General features: G+C 41.6%; 2 protein-coding genes across 7 annotated transcripts; one reads left to right on the top strand and one right to left on the bottom strand.

Annotated features, from left to right (window-relative positions):
- Positions 1 to 2,247: 2,247 nt before the first annotated feature.
- On the bottom strand, positions 2,248 to 9,021 carry LOC112227020. 4 transcript variants are annotated; one of them, XM_024391794.2, is made up of 6 exons: positions 8,691 to 9,021; positions 8,346 to 8,534; positions 7,854 to 8,129; positions 6,504 to 6,659; positions 3,705 to 3,731; positions 2,248 to 2,669 (listed from the first exon to the last, which is right to left on the bottom strand). In XM_024391794.2, the coding sequence occupies exons 1-6, from the start codon at positions 8,746 to 8,748 to the stop codon at positions 2,590 to 2,592; spliced, it is 786 nt and encodes a 261-aa protein (XP_024247562.1). In that variant the 5' UTR covers positions 8,749 to 9,021; the 3' UTR covers positions 2,248 to 2,589. The 4 variants fall into 4 exon arrangements, with proteins under 4 accessions (XP_024247562.1, XP_042164146.1, XP_024247563.1 ...); XM_042308212.1 differs by having other exon boundaries at positions 6,504 to 6,596; positions 8,691 to 9,018; XM_024391795.2 differs by having other exon boundaries at positions 6,504 to 6,599; positions 8,691 to 9,012.
- A 4,019-nt stretch (positions 9,022 to 13,040) lies between these two features.
- Positions 13,041 to 17,864, top strand: ppp1r7 (protein phosphatase 1, regulatory (inhibitor) subunit 7). 3 transcript variants are annotated; one of them, XM_024391791.2, is made up of 10 exons: positions 13,041 to 13,157; positions 13,817 to 13,912; positions 14,097 to 14,152; positions 14,399 to 14,464; positions 14,610 to 14,740; positions 14,925 to 15,087; positions 15,273 to 15,389; positions 15,682 to 15,786; positions 16,064 to 16,150; positions 16,512 to 17,864. In XM_024391791.2, exons 1-10 carry the CDS (start codon positions 13,118 to 13,120, stop codon positions 16,686 to 16,688), a joined length of 1,038 nt encoding a protein of 345 aa, XP_024247559.1. In that variant the 5' UTR covers positions 13,041 to 13,117; the 3' UTR covers positions 16,689 to 17,864. The 3 variants fall into 3 exon arrangements, with proteins under 3 accessions (XP_024247559.1, XP_024247561.1, XP_024247560.1); XM_024391793.2 differs by having other exon boundaries at positions 16,021 to 16,150; XM_024391792.2 differs by having other exon boundaries at positions 13,077 to 13,157; positions 13,765 to 13,912.
- Positions 17,865 to 19,033: the final 1,169 nt, after the last annotated feature.

Raw genomic sequence — 19,033 nt, 5'->3', positions numbered from 1 at the left:
CATTTCTGGTGAGTATGCAGGCCATTGTCAGATTCCAGTTATTGTGTACAGATCCTTGCGACATGGGCCATGCATTATCATGCTGAAACATGAGGTGATGGCTGTGAATGAATGGCACGACAGTATCTCGTCACGGTATATCTGTGCATTCAAATTGCCATCGATTAAAATGAAATTGTGTTCATTGTCCATAGCTTATGCCTGCCCATACTATAACCCCACCATGGGGCACTCTGTTCACAACATTGACCTCAGCAAACCGTTCGTCCACACAACACCATCTGTTGAAAATGGGATTAATCTGTGAAGAGCACACTTCTCCAGCGTGCCAGTGGCCATCGAAGGTGAGCGTTTGCCCACTGAAGTCAGTTACGATGCAGTCAGGTCAAGACGCTGGTGAGGACGATGAGCACACAGATTAGCTTCCCTGATACTAGTTTCTGACAGTTTGTGCAGAAATTATTTGGTTGTACAAACCCACAGTTTCATCAGATGTCCCGGTAGTTGGTCTCAGACGATCCCGCGTGGTTACACTTTGTCTGCAGTTGTGAGGTCGGTTGGACGTACTGCCAAATTGTCTAAAACGACCTTGTGGCTTATGGTAGAGAAATTAACATTAATTTGGCAACAGCTCTGGTGGACATTCCTGCAGTCAGCATGCCAATTGCACACTCCCTCAAAATTTGAGACAATCTGGCATTGTCTTGTGTGACACAACTTCATATTTTAGAGTGGCTTTTTATTGTCCCCAGCACAAGGTACACCTGTGTATTTGTCATGCTGTTTAATCAGCTTCTTGATATGTCACACCTGTCAGGTGGATGGATTATCTTGGCAAATTAGAAATGCTCACTAACAGGGATGTAAATACATTTGTGCACAACATTTTAGAGAAACAAGCTTTTTTAGCATTTTGGAAAATTTCTGGGATCTTTTATTTTAGCTCATTAAACATGAGACCAACACTTTGCATGTTGCATTTCTATTTTTGTTCAAAATATTTACCCTCACCTCTCTCACCCATTGAAGTTACACTGTTTTCACAAAGCTGGCCAAACTACAAAGCTTGTTGACATGACGGAGAGGAACAATGCAAACAATAAGGCTCTGGCAATCTCTTCCACTGTTTCAAAAATGGACATTGTTAAAAAAAAATCCATTGTATTTCAGGAAAAGCATTAAAGCGATGATATGTAGAATGCCTCTAGAAATTGCTCCAGCCAGCATTTTAAGTAGGCTTTTGAGCTCTTTCATGTACTTCAGATTGTGTGGTTAGAAAATAATCAAGGGTGGGTTATCAAATCATGTTGTTTTCTTTTATTCTTTTGGAACCCTAACCAAATTGACCTTTTGAGTTCATCGGAGTGTATGAAAATCCTTAGATCACTGTGGTAAATTCAGAATCTAGATTTTTGCAATGAAAGATGACTTCTGTATATTTTATAACCTGTAGAAAAGTAATAAACAGGTAGCCTTTCCTGCAGTCTAATGACCAAATTGCCCTCTAGTGGCCTGATGTGATACAGCCTGGATTCGAACCAGGTACTATAGTGACGCCTCTTGCACTGAGATGCAGTGCCTTAGACCTGCGCAATTGTTATATTTCAATCTTCTGTGATGTACAGTACCAGTCAAAAGTTGACACCTACTCTTTCAAGGGTTTTTCTTTATTTTTACTATGTTCTACATTGTAGAATAATAGTGAAGACATCAAAACTACGAAATAACACATATAGAATCATGTTGTAACCAAAAAGGTGTTAAACAAGTATATATTATATTTGAGATTCTTCAAAGTAGCCACCTTTTGCCTTGACAGCTTGGCGCATTCTTGGCATTCTCTCAACCAGCTTCATGAGGTAGTCACCTGGAATGCATTTCAATGAATTTCAATTAACAGGTGTGCCTTGTCATAAGTTAATATGTGGAATTTCTTTCTTTCTTAATGCGTTTCAGCCAATCAGTTGTGTTGTGACAAGGAAGGGGTGGTATACAGAAGATAGCCCTATTTGGTAGAAGGCCCAGGGAGAAACAGGGACCAGAGAGTTGGACGGACCAGGGAACATATATTGTTGAATTACAATGCCCATACCCCAAAATGTGTATTTGCAGTTTCCACCATATCAAGGAGGAGTGAACATACATGTTGAGTGGGAAGGTAGGAAATGCGAACGCAACCAAGGTATTTTGGTCACCAGACCTATAACGACATAGGGCTTCCCAGATGCAGACACAGGAGGCAGATGGTTCGAGCCTCTGATATTTATTAAAATACAATGTGCAGGCAATAGGCAGGTCGAGGAAGTGCATTAACCAAGTCAGAGTCCGAAAGGTACAGGGGGGTAGGCGGGCTCGAGGTCAGGTAAAGCTGAATGGTCAGGCAGGCGGGCTCAGTGGCAGGGCAGGCAGAACAGGTCGGAACCGGGAGGGCTAGAAAAAAGAGACTAGGAAAACCACGCTCGTAGGCTTGACAAGACAAACTGGCAACAGACCAGGAGACAAGCACAAAGACAGGTGAAAGGGTGTGACCACACTGCTGTGTAGTGACCAGTTGACATCAGAAGTATATTGGGAAAGGAGCTTTGGGTTTTAGAGAACCTGATAGCCTTTTCCTGGACAAGGTGTTTCTGTGACGTTCTGAGGATAGTGGACGATGGAGCCAAGGACACCTGCCGGGAGGAAAAAGAAACGCACACAAACACACATTTTATCAAGACGTAAAACATACCTTAGACATATAAACACAGTTAACTACTGGTGTTTACCTCAGTCACGCAACAGTCACTATGCCAAAATGGGAAATGTGAGATATGAGAGATGAGACAGTAAGAAGACGTGAACACAAACCTATGCACCCAACAGGTGGTAGGAGACACAGGAGGCTGCTGAAGGGAGGACAGCTCATAATAATGGCCGGAACGGAATAAATGGAATGGAATCAAACACCTGGAAACCATATGTTTGATGTATTTGATACTATTCCACTCCAGTCATTAACACAAGCCTGTTCTCCCCAATTAAGGTACCAGCAACCTCCTGTGGTAGGAGACAGTTATAACCACTCAGCACTACAGCAGTGTAGGGTTCAAGTGTCCATCATTCTCTCACTGTTGGTTCTGTCTACTTTTGCATTACTGTTCTGCTATAGTGGTCAATTTGGCCATTCCCATGATCTCTATTTCTATTGTGCAATGTAGATAGTGCATGAACATACACATCACTCGTGTGCTAATGGCATAAGTGACATAGACGTACAACTGGGACACAATCAGGATTTACCAAAACAGCTGCTCACTATGTTGCTGATCATGTTTGAACAGCATCTTTCTAATGTAGGAATGTCTAGGAAGCGTGGAATCCCAATCATTCACTGTCAGGATGAGGCCTTGCATTACATAGGTGATGACACCATACTCTGATCATGAATACTACCCTCGGCCCCAGGAATCACACTCCTGACAAAAAGGGAACTTCCCGTTTAAGACATACAGACACACACCAGTAAGATAAACACAGAGGCCAGTAGCATCAAAACATAAGGAAACTATTATAGAGGCTGTGTCCAGTCATGTTAATGTTTACAGGGTGTGGTTGAGGAAGCAACAAACCCATCTGTTAATATTTCATCTTCTATTAATCGTTCCATATTACTGTTAACCGAGAAACCGATGGGGAGAATGAGACTGAAGTGAAAACATTCTTACCTCCAGGGTGTCCTGAAATGTTGGGATCTAAAGAGAGATGGAGAAACAAGACTCATTATCTACTGGCTCTGCTGTAATCCAGCTACAGTGCCTTCAGAAAGAATTAACATACCTTGACTTTTTTTCGCATTTGGTTGTGTTAAATCCTAAATTTAAAATTCATAAAATTGAGAGTTTTTGTCACTGGCCTACACACAATACCCCATAATATCAAAGTGAAATTAATATTTTGGATTTTATTTAAACAAATTAATTTAAAAAAAATTTTTGTCATAAGTATTCAACCCCTTTGTTAAGGCATGGGTAAATGAGTTCAGGAGTAAACATTTGCTTAACCAGTTACATAGTAAGTTGCATGGACTCACTTTGACAAAAACAACATTGTGCCAGGTGTGAGGGTCGTCACCAACCCAGAGGATTTGGTGATCTCACTCTCCGAGGCCGGCGAGAAAAAGGTCTTTAATCAGGACAACACCCGCATGGCCGCCGGGTCCCAAGGTATTCAAAAGAGCACAGAACAGCTGGCAGGCATATTCATGGTCATGGCAACCTCTCCTTGTCCCAGGCTGTAATCACCTCATGTTTTAAGATGACCACCATCATTCCTGTCCACAATAACTCAAAGGCTTCATGCCACAATGACTACCGCCCTGTAGCACTCACTTCTGTTGACGACATTGAATGTTCCTGAGTGGCCAAATTACAGTTTTGACTTAAAAATGGACTTGAAATTGAAAATGGCTGTATAGCAATGATCAACAATCAACTTGACAGAGCTTGAAGAATTTTAAAAAGAATAATGTGAAAATATTTTACAATCCAGGTGTTTAAAGCTCTTAGAGACTTTTATTTTATACCTTTATTTAACTAGGCAAGTCAGTTAAGAACAAGTTCTTATTTTCAATGACAGCCTTGGAACAGTGGGTTAACTGGTCTAGGAACAGTGGGTTAACTGGTCTAGGAACAGTGGGTTAACTGGCCTAGGAACAGTGGGTTAACTGGCCTAGGAACAGTGGGTTAACTGGTCTAGGAACAGTGGGTTAACTGGCCTAGGAACAGTGGGTTAACTGGTCTAGGAACAGTGGGTTAACTGGCCTAGGAACAGTGGGTTAACTGGCCTAGGAACAGTGGGTTAACTGGCCTAGGAACAGTGGGTTAACTGGTCTAACAGTGGGTTAACTGGTCTAGGAACAGTGGGTTAACTGGTCTAGGAACAGTGGGTTAACTGGCCTAGGAACAGTGGGTTAACTGGTCTAGGAACAGTGGGTTAACTGGTCTAGGAACAGTGGGTTAACTGGCCTAGGAACAGTGGGTTAACTGGTCTAGGAACAGTGGGTTAACTGGTCTAGGAACAGTGGGTTAACTGGTCTAGGAACAGTGGGTTAACTGGTCTAGGAACAGTGGGTTAACTGGTCTAGGAACAGTGGGTTAACTGGTCTAGGAACAGTGGGTTAACTGGTCTAGGAACAGTGGGTTAACTGGCCTAGGAACAGTGGGTTAACTGGCCTAGGAACAGTGGGTTAACTGGCCTAGGAACAGTGGGTTAACTGGCCTAGGAACAGTGGGTTAACTGGTCTAGGAACAGTGGGTTAACTGGTCTAGGAACAGTGGGTTAACTGGCCTAGGAACAGTGGGTTAACTGGTCTAGGAACAGTGGGTTAACTGGCCTAGGAACAGTGGGTTAACTGGCCTAGGAACAGTGGGTTAACTGCCTGTTCAGGGGCAGAACGACAGATTTGAACCTTGTCAGCTCTGGGATTTGAACTTGCAACCTTTCAGTTACTAGTCCAACACTCTAACCAGTAGGCTACCCTTACCCAGAAAGACTCACAGCTGTAATCGCTGCCAAAGGTGCTTCTACAAAGTATTGACTCAGGGGTGTGAATACTTATGTAAATGAGATATTTCTGTATTTCATTGTCTTTTTTAAATCATTTTTAATAATTCTCCCCAATTTCATGGTATCCAATTGGTAGTTACAGTCTGGTCTCATTGCTGGTTGAGAGGCGAAGGTCGAGAGCCGTGCGAAACACGACCCAACAAAGCCACACTGCTTCTTGACACAACGCCCGCTTAACCCGGAAGCCAGCCACACCAATGTGTCATAGGAAACACTGTTCACCTGGAGACCGTGTCAGCATGCATGCGCCTGGCTCGCCACAAGAGTTGCTAGAGCGCGATGGGACAAGGACATCCCCTAACCCGGACGATGTTGGGCCAATTGTGCCCCATGGGTCTCCCAGTCATGGCCGGCTGCGACAGAGCCTGGACTCGAACCAGGATCTCTAGTGGCACAGCTAGCACTGCAATAAAGTGCCTTAAACCATTCAGCCACTGCCCCACCCCGGAGGACCAGTATTTCATTTTCAATACATTTGCAACAATTTCTAAAAACATGTTTTCACTTTGTTATTATGGGGTATTGTGTGCAGATGAATTCAGCCTGAATTCAGGCTGTACCACAACAAAATGTGGAATAAGTCAAGGGGTGTCAATACATTCTAAAAGGTACATGTTGTCATGGGGAAGGTTGTATGTACACAATTACTTTTATACAGCACAATAATGCCACCATCAAAGATCCAAAGTCACATATAGAATTGTACATAAAAGTATAAAGTACATAAACATGTAATTACATGCAATAACCTTTCTCCATAACTGTCACTTTGATCTATAATGTGTTGTTTAAATACAGATTATGAAAGCCATTCTGTAAATACCCCAGATTGGTTCTTTAAAGATCAGGGGGGACAACAAGAGATGAACCAGTATGGTATGCCTTATAATGTCGCTCACCTTGTTGTTTAAAGATGAGGAAGCTTGTGGTAACCATGGCAACAAAGGCCAGGCCTGCTAGCAAAGAAGCAAGGGCAGCCAGCATGGACATCCCTCCTTGAAAACACAACAGGAATTCCCCTGATTCACCTGCTTCATAACTAGTTAAACAAGGGACTAAAGAAAGGGAACAATCTGTGGATGTTGTGGCGTGTAGGCCTGAGGGTGTTTGAGTTGTTATGCCTTTTGTTACACCAAACACAAGCTTCACATTCATACATGCAGTGTATAGGCATGTTATTATTACTCTTTATTTTTATTCGTTATTCACTGTGTATTTATTCTAGAGGTGGTACCAAGTCACTATTATTTGAGTCACAAGCAGGTCTCAACTCACAAGGTCCAAGTCTTTAGTTGAGTCCCAAGTAGAACGGTTCGAGTCAAGTCCAAGTCGTGCATTCAAAGAGCGAGTCGAGTCGAGTCATAAGTTTTGCAAGTCAAGTCTCTATGCAAGTAAAGAAAATCTATACACGCAATGCCTTGTTCAACTACAAATAAAGGCCTTGGGACTATAAGGTTCTATCTGACATTTTAGTCAGAAATGAGTCACATATAATAGATCTTTAGATGGTTCTTCACATGTTTGTAAAGTTATATATATTTTTAAATAGATTTTAAGTGAAAATAATTAACAGCTAAAAAGTTCTATCTGCATAAACCCATTTGAACTTGGCGCTAGAAGGTTCTCCATCTCCCTCTAAGTATGGTCTTGGCTAGTCTGCCAGCAATAATGGCACACAAGCAAAAAGAACAACTGTCAGAATTCTTAAAGTAAATGATGTCACATCGTTGTTCAGTGATGACAGTAATTTGTCTAATGATCAAAATGCATTTCTTAATGTATTTGATGATGTGTTCTGACTATTTTGGTAAAACAGCGTTATTCTACCATTTATGTATGACTCTTTTTTTTAACTGAACATGTCTAATTCAGAAGTGTCAGACAGAACCTTATCTGCTATTGCACCACACTAAAAAAAAGTGTCTCAGGATTTTGATACTCTGCACTTTATGTACCTTTTAAGGTGAGGACTTTAATGGGTTATGAAAAAAAGTATTCACTACAAACCCCAGCGCAACTGTAGATAGTCACTAGGCACCACTCCAAAGGACATCTGGCTCACACCAAGGCTCGAACCCAGGACCTCTGCCTTGCTAGCAACCGTCCTCCTGAAGCATCTTACCAGTTGATGCTAAGCCTAAGTTCCACACATCTCCATGCACTACACACTGCCTTCTAATCTATACACTACTCTTTCAATGTACACTGTAAACATAGTGTCACCAAGTAGGCCCCCCCTGAGACATTACCTCCAGTGGTGATGGGCTCAGAATGTGTGAGCTCCTTCATCCGTTTGGCACAGCTCTCATGGAGTTGAATCCTTTCCAGCCTTGTGCGCTCAGTGTCCTGGTCCCAAAGGTGTTTGAGCGCTAGGGCCTGTGGTACCTCAGCTGTCCAGGTGTCTGTGTTTCGGTCCAGAGTCAGGAAGTCATTCCCGTCAACCAGGAGCCGGTCAGTCAAATGCACTACTCGAAATCCGTCCAGTTTGCTTTCATGCACACGCAGGTACTGGTAAGTATGGTTTTCTGGTCATGGATGGGAAAAAAGGAAAGGAATGGTTAAGAATGAATGTAACCTTGTCAGTCAAGGAGGTAGATTTGTCCCAGCATGGGCAATAAGTGTCAGGTCTCAGGTACCTGCCATTGTGCCCTTGAGCAAGACAACTGTGCTCTCAAAAGGTTTGGTTTGTGTACTGTATGGGTGTGTTTCAGTAAGTTCATACAGTTATGCATTAGGCCTACTTGTCATGGTGTTGTTGACATTTTCTTCTATCTCAAACGCCTGTTGAAAAGACTCGCTGTAGTTGCCCAACAATACAGCACGGAGAATGCCGTTGACGTCTTTCTCGCAGCTGGAGAGAGCGGCTCCGTTGATCAATACCTGCTCGACCTCACCGACCACTCCCGACCGCTGGAACTGAATGACCATGTCTACAACAAAACATATTAAAAAGCAAACATTTATAGACTATGCATTTGTTATGAACACCCTTATATCCACAACAGTCACAATAGTGGAGAATGTTGTGGTAAAATGAACATATTGTACAATAAATTAATGGAAAAGTGAGCAACGGAAACACTTACCCCTTTTAAGACCCCAACAAAGCTCGCAAATCAGAATGAATGTAAGTGGAAGTCGCATCTTTGCAGTCACTTCTCCCAACTAGAACGGGTATTCTAAATTATGCACTAGCTACTTCCAAGACGTTCTCCAAATGTAATAGATTAGTTATAAATACATTTCTTCTTGTTCTCCCTTGCAAATACAAACACGGAGAATGATAAAGGATACGCTAAGGTCGACGTGGTTATCAATCAAAGGTCCTCCATAGGTGTGCGTGCATATCCTCCGAACTTGACAATACAAGTGGTCTGTCTCTGTTGTCTTTTAAAAGCGCACTACGATTTCAGTAGTTTGGGATGTGATTGGCTGATAGGTCAGAGCGAGGATGGTCCCTTTAAAATGAAAAAAATGGGTTGGTCCTTCACAAGAGCGCATCAAGGCAGCCTACCTTATTGGAGTGACATAGAGGCAGTTCATTGAAGCATTTTGCTTCCGAAACTGAATTGGAAATGCAAATGGGAAAATTATAAATCAATATCATGTCTGCAATTCCTTTTCCTAAATGGTTAAGCATTTTTTGTGACACAATTATATTTGAAATGCAAAAAAAGATATAGCATTTTCATGATTGAGTATGCATATTGTCTGCCAATTTGATAAATAAATAACAAAGTGTGTTTGATATTTCATTTCCATGGTACCATCCAGTACAACACTGACACATTAAAAAGAATCTAACAGAAATGCTTAAATGACAATCATTTTTGCCGTTTAATTTCCTTAATTAATGTGATAGCATGAATTGTGACAAAAAAATAAAAGGAATTCTGAACTGGCAATTGCAAATGCTTTTCCATAATCTGTGTGGTTTCAAGGTAAATATAGTACTTGGAATGCTATGTCAATATACAGTATGTATCTTCCTCTATTGTAAAGGTGGATCTTTTCAAACATCATGACTCTACGGGTACAAACATAACTAGAGCACAGATGAAATGTGTAGAGTTCAGTCTATTTGTGTCTGACTCATTGTCCCACAGCTGAACACAAGAGGGAAGATAGAGGAAGTTGCACACACTATCAAACCACAGTATACAGTACATAGGCTACTGTGTGTGTGTGTGTGTGCAGTGGTGGAAAAAGTACCCAAAAGTCATACTTGAGTTAAAGTAAATATACCTTAATAGAAAATGACTCAAGTAAAAGTAAGTCACCCAGTTAAATACTACTTGAGTAGAAGTCTAAAAGTATTTGATTTTAAATATTAAGTATCATAAGTAAATGGAATTTCTGAAATATTCATAAGTATCAAAAGTAAAAGTAAAAGTAAAAGTGTAAATCATTGTCACACCCTGACCATAGAGAGCCTTTGTTTCTCTATGGTGTAGTAGGTCAGGGCGTGACTGGGGGGTATTCTAGTTTATTATTTATATGTGTGGTTCTAGGTTATTATTTTCTATGTTGGTGATTTGTATGATTCCCAATTAGAGGCAGCTGGTAATCGTTGTCTCTAATTGGGGATCATATTTAAGTAGTTATTGTTCCCACCTGTGTTTGTGGGATATTGTTTTATATTTTGTGCACCACGTAGTCACGTTTTGTTGTTAGTTGATTGATTTATTGTTTTTGCTAAGTTTCACTTTATAATAAATATGTGGAACTCAACATCCGCTGCGCCTTGGTCCATCTCTCCACACGACCGTGACAATCATTTCTATTTCCTCATATTAGGCAAACCAGACTGCACAATTTTCTTGTTTTAATTTTATTTTAAGGGTATTCAGGGGCACACTCCAACACTCAGACATAATTTACAAATTAAGCATTTGTGTTGAGTGAGTCCGCCAGATCACAGGCAGTAGGGATGATCAGAGATGTTCTCCTGAATAGAGTGTGAATTTGACCATGTTCCTGCCCTGCTAAGCATTAAAAATGTAACAAGTAACAAGTTTTGGGTGTCAGGGAAAATGTATGGAGTAAAAAGTACATATTTTCTTTAGAATGTAGTGAAGTAAAAGTTGTCAAAAATATAAATAGTAAAGTACAGATACCCCCAAAAACGACTTAAGTAGTACTTTACACCACTGTGTGTGTGTGTGTGTGTGTGTTAAGACAACAACAGGGAATTGCATTGTATTTTGTTCCTCCAAAGCATTTCCTGCAATATAAAGAAAACTAAATAGGTCAAGGAGGCAGCAGCTCGCATGAAGAAGTGGTCAAAGAGCTGTTATCTCCATGTACTAACTAGAGCATACTATGGTACACATGTGATGCACAGGGAGTATATCAAAGAATGATCCCTCACATGCTCTAGAGAGTTTTACCACTGTGTGCTTCAGACAGCACAACACTGGGTCGGGAGGGTTGTAGTCCCACTCACCAGCAGTAGTGTCTGAAGAGATCATATCCTATAAAGTTTGGCACACAATGGAACGGAATACTGTTTTGGGTGTAAAGATCTGTGTCAAGATAATAAGAACAGCAGTGTCTTGGTCTCACTCTGTGTACTTTACATCAAATGGAAAACCAGCCAGCCAGACAGGAAGCGACTTTATAAACATTGCCTGAGAGAGAGAGCCTTCTCATGCTTTGTTGATTTAAAAAAAGCTTTGGACTGAATTTGGCATGAGGGTCTGCTATACAAATTGATGGAAAGTGGTGTTAGGGGAAAAACATACAACATTATGAAATCCATGTACACAAACAACAAGTGTGCGGGAAAAAATGGCAAACAACACACCCATTTCTTTCCACAGGGCTGTGTGGTGAGACAGGGATGCAGCTTAAGCCCCACCCTCTTCAACATATACATCAACAGATTGGCGAGGGTACTAGAACAGGCTGCAGCACCCGGCCTCTCCCTACTAGAATCTGAAGTCAAAGGTCTACTGTTTGCTGATGATCTGGTGCTTCTGTCACCAACCACAGAAGGCCTACAGCAGCATCTAAATAATCTGCACAGATTCTGACAGTAAATCTCAGTAAGACAGAAGTACTGAAGGTCCAGAAAAGGTCCAGATAACAAGATAATAAATACAAATTCCATCTAGACACTGTTGCCCTAGAGCACACCAACAATTAGACATACCTCGGCCTACACATCAGCGCCACATGTAACTTCCACAAAGCTGTGAACGATCTGAGAGGCAAGGCAAGATGGGCCTTCTATGCCATCAAAAGGAACATAAAATTAGACATACCAATTAGGATCTGGCTAAAAATACTTGAATCAGTTATAGAACCCATTGCCTTTGTGGTTGTGAGGTCTGGGGTCCACTCACCAACCAAAAATTCAAAATGAGACTGCATGCAGAATTCGGCAAAAATATCCTCTGTGTACAACGTAAAACACCAAATAATGCATGCAGAGCAGAATTAGGCCGATACCCACTAATGATCAAAATCCAAAAAAGAGCCATTAAATACGACAACCACCTAAAAGGAAGTGATGCCCAAACCTTCCATAACAAGCCATCACCTATAGAGAGATGAACCTGCAGAAGAGTCTGGGGCTCTGCTCGCAAACACAAATAGACCCCACAGAGCCCCAGGACAGCAACACAACTAGACCCAACCAGATCATGAGAAAACAAAAAGATAATTACTTGACACATTGGAAAGAATTAACAAAAAAAAAACTGAGCAAACTAGAATGCTATTTGGCCCTAAACAGAGAGTACACAGTGGCAGAATACCTGACCACTGTGACTGATTATGTACAGACTCAGTGAGTATAGCCTCGCTATTAAAAGAGACTACTCTCAAGGCAGACGAGGCTCTCAAGAGAAGACAGGTTATGTGCCCACTGCCAACAAAATGAGGTGGAAACGGAGCTGCACTTCCTAACCTCCTGCCAAATGTATTACCATATTAGAGACACATATTTCCCTCAGATTACACAGACCCACAAAGAACTCGAAAACAAATCCAATTTTGATAAACTCCCATATATATTGGGTGAAATACCACAGTATGCCATCACAGCAGCAAGATGTTCAATATGTGTGACCTGTTGCCACAAGAAAATGGTGACCAGTGAAGAACAAACACTATTGTAAATACAACCCATATTTATGTTTAGTTATGTTACCTATTTGCACATCGTTACAACACTCTATATAGACCTAATATTATTTTGGAACTTTTCTGAGTGTAATGTTTACTGTTCATTTTCTATTGTTCATTTAACTTTTGTTTATTATCTCTTTCACTTGCTTTGGCAATGTAAACATATGTTTTCCATGCCAATAAAGCCCTTAAATTTAAAATTGAAATAGAGAGAGACAGAGACAGAGCGGGAGGAAGGGATGATTTTTTGAACTTGAATATCGCACACACAAAGCGGATGAATGGTATATTATGACCAGTGGCGCACCCCTTTAGAAGGCAGCCTCCTGATTGACTGAGGAGATTACCAATAAAAAGGGAGGGTTATCAGGAAACAAACATGGCTACCCTGTTTGTTGGAGAGCCGCAAGAGATGGAAGGTGAGTGAACATTTTAAATACGGCATCTCAAATATTTTATAAAGAGTGATGAAATTGATATATGTATGCCCGAGGGTATTTCATTGTGTGCTACTTTGTCTCCTCCCTCCCTGAACATGCTAATGTTGTTAGCCAGATAGCTAGGTAGTAACGTTAGCTAGCTACCTTGCTTGTTAGCGTTGTCATTCAATAACGTCTTGTTTTCGTGCGCAAGCAAACAACTATGTAGCCACATTAGCATGTCAATGTATTTTGTTTGGATGGCATCCTCGTTTAATGTATCTAGTTAACATTAGCCTAGGAACTAAGTAGGAACATTTCATGGTGATTGGTCTGTCAAGGTACGCTAGCTGGTTGGTCCTTTCTGTCCAGTCAGTTAACGTGGCGATTTTACCCTCTTTTCGGATTCTTCAACATCTAAAATAAAAATGTCAGATGCAGTCGGGAACACTTGCTATCTTCTAAGCTCTAATAGTATAAATATGTTGCTAATGATGAACATGCGACTGATCAGGTTGCAGACAGACGCCCATACCATAGCAGATCACTTGAGTCTGCTACATGGGCGTTTGAGTTTTCCGTATAATGACCAAACTACATTTTTAAGGGACTGCCTGATTGACCCTGGCTGTGCCTCCCCATCTGTCCTCTATGTGCAGTGGACCGGAAGGGTGAGTCAGAGGAGTCTGGAGATGATGAGACCAGGAGGAAGAGCATCAATGGGGAGGTTGCCGCCAATCAGCCCCATACCACAGGTGGTGGCAATACACAAGCTATAGTTCCACACAAGGATAGTATCACGCTTCGTAGACACAAACTGAAGGAAAGATTTTGATTTAAACTGTTTGAGAACATTTTGTCCTATTGTAGCTAGTGCATACTTTTACTCTAGTTAGATGCTGTGTTAAGACACCCCTTGACATGTCTCCTTGTACACAGTTAAAGAGGAGTCTCCTGTTGAAATGGATACCATAACTCTGGACCCAGAGGAAGAGGTGAGGGGGGAGCAGTGTTATAATGGTGGCAGGTGGTTAAGTGCTCTGCCAGTAACCAAACTGTTGCTGGTTCAAATCCCCAAGCCAACTAGGTTAAAAATCTTGATCAAGGTACTTAACTCTAATTAAAAATAAAACCATCTGCTACATGACAGATAAAATAAGTTGCTGGAAGTTTGCCTTATGGAATTATGAATGCTATTCCAATGTAGTTCTCTACTGAATACCTACCCCTCTTATTCTCAGGATGTTGATCTTGTCCACTGTCGTATTGGGAAGATTGAGGGAATGGGGGTGTTGAGGAAGGCGAAGGTCAGTAGTTTGACTATTGGCTGTCACTCACCCATTGTAAACATCATATGGCTATTTTATTGGAAACATGGGTGACATTATCACAGTGGAATAATGGACTGTGAGCACAAACAGTATGACTAGATTTAATGTTGTACGTGTCCAGACGCTCTCTCTAAGGCAGAACCTGATCAAGACGATTGAAAACCTGGAGACGTTAGTGATGCTGAAGGAACTTGATCTCTACGACAACCAGATCCGCAAACTTGAGAACCTGCAGACCCTCAAAGAGCTGGAGTGAGTCTGACAGGACCACACACACGCCAGTGTTTCCCTCCCTATCAGCTGACCTAGAGAGCCTCAATGATCACCCTTTAGTGTATTCCTCTCCCCATTTACACTGACTGAAGCAACTGTTGTTTCATGCACCATTTCAGTTTCTGTACAGTTGACTTGAATGTGTTTTGACTCTGCTCTCCAGCCAGCTGGATGTGTCCTTCAATCTACTGAGGAAGGTGGAGGGTCTGGAGCGTCTGACGGGGCTAAAGAAGCTCTTTCTGCTGCACAACAAGATAAGCCACATCGCCAACCTGGACCACCTCACCGGCCTGGAGATGTTGGAGCTGGGCTCCAACCGCATCCGGGTAAGACGGGTCAATTGCATATTCACATATTGGGATGTCTTGGAATGGAATTGGAATGTGTAGAACAATGTTTTTTGTATTGGTCTAGATTTGGTTTGAGTATTGTACCAGAAAATCATTGTTGCTTTAAAGAGGTGAGGAATGACTGCTTGACCTAACTTGTGTGCATGCCTCGTTGTTTCCAGCTAATAGAGAACTTGGACGGGCTGTCCTCGTTGACGAGTCTGTTTCTGGGCACCAATAAGATCACTCAGCTGCAGCATCTGGAAGGCCTTCACAACCTGACAGTCCTCAGCATCCAGGTATGTGTATATATCACACACCATGGTTTGGGTCAATTCTGGAAGTATTATACTTTTCAGTTGGGAATAATTGTAATTTGTTTTACTTTCTGAATTGATCATCACCACTGCTTCCTGTAATGTATTGTTTGAAAACACTGCAGAAATGTTAAATGCACATTTTCTTGCTTTAGTGACCCAACTGTTTGTGCTGTTTAGTCGCGCTGCACTGTAGAAACCCATCTAATCATGATACAATGAGAGACATGTGGATTTTGGTCTCTGAGGATATGTTGTGTTCCTTTCTCTCCAGAGTAACCGCATCACCAAGATGGAGGGTCTGCAGGGTCTGGTCAACCTGAAGGAACTCTACCTGAGTCACAACGGCATCGAGGTCATTGAGGGCCTGGAGAACAATGTGAGTCGGTGTCAACGGCAACCACATGACTGTAGGGCTATGCACATTGCCATGGCGACTAATGAAATTACCCCAGGAATGCAATGTTTATGGAAGCCCAATAAACTGATGTGGTAAAATGTTCTACACACAGCCAATGCATGTAGTCAATGGTGATTACATGTACTGTAGTTATTGCTAAGTCCTTGTTGAATCAGTGTTTGCATGCTTGTTCAATGTCAAGAATTGTTTCAGAAATCAAAGCGTGTCAATTTTGACGCTGTTTGGCCACATACAGAAAAAGCTCACAACTCTCGACATCGCAGCCAACCGGGTAAAGAAAATTGAAAACATCAGCCATCTAACCGACCTACAGGAATTCTGGGTAAGAGATTTAAGGTTCATGGTGAATATGAAAGAGAAATAATGGATGAGTCATTTAAATGCTGGGGGTTTGTGGAATATGGCCATAGACCACAGCTGAGGTCTGTTCTTATGCACCGCGTGCCAGGGTAAAGCCCTTAGCCATGGTATATTTGCATTTTACCACAAACCTCTGAGGTGCCTTATTGCTATAAAACTAGTTACTAATGTAATTCAGAGCAGTTAAAATGTTTTCATCATGGTAAGTGGTCTAATATACCACGGCTGTCAGCATTCGGTGCTCGAACCACCCAGTTTATAATAAATAGAGCACTGTCACTTGTTGGAAAATGTATTTGAATCACATGTGAACTCTTTCCCAGATGAATGATAATCAGCTAGAGAACTGGTCAGATCTAGATGAGCTGAAGAGTTCCAAGGCCCTGGAGACGGTGTACCTGGAGAGGAACCCCTTGCAGAAGGACCCCCAATATCGCAGGAAGATTATGCTGGCTCTGCCCACCGTACGCCAGATCGACGCCACGTTCATCCGCTTTTGACCGGGCCACACCCCTACCTTGGTGTCCCTCCACTCACCGTTCTTCCCTTGCAACTGCAAAATGGACCTCAGCTTACTGCACACACTCATTCACCACAGGCACACACCGACAGATACAGACGAGTGTCCTTATATACCACATACACTCCAGCACACACACATTCTGACCATCACGGCTCACTTGCCTTACCGTCTCGTAAAACACGCATGTACACACTTACACTCACCATCTGACCTATGCTATTGTGTTAATGCATATTAATTTATTGTCAGAATTGGACTGGATAGGGTCTGGGAGGAGTGGGAGCTGCAGGAATGTCAAAGGACTGCCCCCCCCCCCCTTTTTCCCCCTTTGGATGTGGAGTAGGGAATAATTGCTCTGCCTGATGGTCCTTTTGTCTGGAGGGATTTAAAAGGCAGTGGGTCTTTCTCCCTTTGTTATTGAAATTGCACTGTACCTGGCAAGAAGGTGGGCTGGAGGTATTGCTGATGGTCTATTTAAGTGTTCATCACATTTCCTTCAGGAAGTTCTAAACTCACCAGACAGTCTTATTTTAAAGAATTAAAAAAATGTATCTATTAAATGTGACAATGGTAGCTGCTGCCTTTAGTGGTGCTAATATTGGTGTGTATGATACTGGGTGTGGTTGCCATGGGGATATTTAGCTCACCATAACACTAAGTTTCCCTCAAATTGTAGCTACGTTAAACAGACGCTGTATCTGTTGTTCAATGTGAAGGGTTAATTCACACCCTGTCATAAAGAAGCATACTCTGAAACTGGTCCAATTCGGGACAATAAAGCAAATGTGCTGTTCTGAATGCCAAATCATGGCAGCACCAAGAAACAAACCAGGGGTTTGTGCATTGGGAAAAAATGTAGCGGAGCATTTTGCAATGGGGCAAAATGGAAAAAAGTTATTGGACAAGAGCAGATGTTTTGTGTTTCTTGCCTGATGAACATGACCCAATTACCAGAGAGTATAACCACATGTGAAGAGTGGGATTTTTGCTTAAAGATTTGTTCACAACTGTTTTCATTGATTTGTTTTTTATTTAGTTTCTTAAACTGATTTGTTTTGAATGGTTCAAAGACCAAGTTTGATTATTTACAATGTCCTAATTCAAATTAATCTGCAGTCTGAGCTACACTGAAAAATAAACCATTTCAAATATTTTACTGCGTTACAGTTCATATAAGGAAATCAGTCAATTGAAATAAATTACATCCTAATTTATAGGTATTTAGTTATGCATCTGTTAGTCACAGATACCTAAGAGAAAATGTAGGGGCGGGGATCAGAACCAGTCAGTATCTGGTGTGACCATTTGCCTCATGCAGTGCGACATCTCCTTCGCATAGAGTTGATCAGGCTGATTGTGGAATGTTGTCTTACTCCTTCAATGGCTGTGAGAAGTTTCTGGATATTGGCGGGAACTGGAACACACTGTCTTACATGTCAATCCAGAGCATCCCAAACATGCTCAACGGGTGACGTGGATTATCTTGTCAAAGGAGAAATGCTCACTAACAGATGTAAACAAATTTGTGCACAATTTGAGAGAAATACGCTTTTTGTGGTTATGGAAAATTTCAGCTCATGAAACATGAGACCAACACTTGACATGCTGCGTTTCAATTTTTGTTCAGTGTATTGGTCCATAAGTAAATCTTACTGCTGTAAAAAAAAAACTAACATTCAATGGTGGTGACATTCAGATTATGTAAAGGAAAATAAGACTAAGTCTGTAATCATATTTCCATCAAAGTGAAAAGCCCATGCATATACATTTATGGAGTCACCTATAGTTTGCACTTACTGGTACACTTCAAGGGAAACTTGGGACAGAAGTGAACAGTGTTCGTGAACAGAAATGGGCTCAGATTACCTATTGACATGGATCAGTGGGCTCTGTCTGAGTGAATGTCTGTGTGGTATGTGGAAGGGAAGGAATGTGTTTGTTGTAAACTTTTATTTACCAGATTGCTCAGGATCCGTATGTCCATGCAGTACACCAACAGACGCAGAAGTTACCCCTAACTTCAGATCTAGGATCAGAAACTTTCTGTACCAATATCAAATTTGAACCTAAACCAGTAGTGGAATGACCCTGTATCAGTGGTTAGGAACAACTTATATTATCTCTTGAGTGAAATGTTACCTATACAACTTGGGCTTATTCAAGAGGGTGCAACATTTAGAATGTTACAGATGGAAATGCAATGTATATTATTTCAACTATTGACTCCTCCCTTTGCTAGACAAGTTGACAGTTCTATACAATGGATTTCTGCCCCACGACGGGTTCAGAGAACAATGCCACACAACTCACATTTTTTTTGCT

This window comes from Oncorhynchus tshawytscha, linkage group LG28 (genome assembly GCF_018296145.1).
Source record: "Oncorhynchus tshawytscha isolate Ot180627B linkage group LG28, Otsh_v2.0, whole genome shotgun sequence".
Classification (NCBI taxonomy): Eukaryota; Metazoa; Chordata; class Actinopteri; order Salmoniformes; family Salmonidae; genus Oncorhynchus; species Oncorhynchus tshawytscha.
The sequence above is the reverse complement of the archived record's forward strand: the minus strand, read 5'-3'. Positions and strand labels throughout refer to the sequence as shown.

Excerpts from the sequence above, each read along its gene's own strand:
- ppp1r7 (XM_024391791.2), top strand. The coding sequence starts at position 13,118 with ATGGCTACCCTGTTTGTTGGAGAGCCGCAAGAGATGGAAG. Across the intron at positions 13,158-13,816 it reads AGAGCCGCAAGAGATGGAAG|TGGACCGGAAGGGTGAGTCA; the intron begins GTGAGTGAACAT and ends CTCTATGTGCAG. Across the intron at positions 15,787-16,063 it reads TTGAGGGCCTGGAGAACAAT|AAAAAGCTCACAACTCTCGA; the intron begins GTGAGTCGGTGT and ends GGCCACATACAG.
- LOC112227020 (XM_024391794.2), bottom strand. The coding sequence starts at position 8,748 with ATGCGACTTCCACTTACATTCATTCTGATTTGCGAGCTTTGTTGGGGT. Across the intron at positions 8,535-8,690 it reads TTGTTGGGGTCTTAAAAGGG|ACATGGTCATTCAGTTCCAG; the intron begins GTAAGTGTTTCC and ends GTTTTGTTGTAG. Across the intron at positions 8,130-8,345 it reads TGTCAACAACACCATGACAA|AAAACCATACTTACCAGTAC; the intron begins GTAGGCCTAATG and ends ATCCATGACCAG.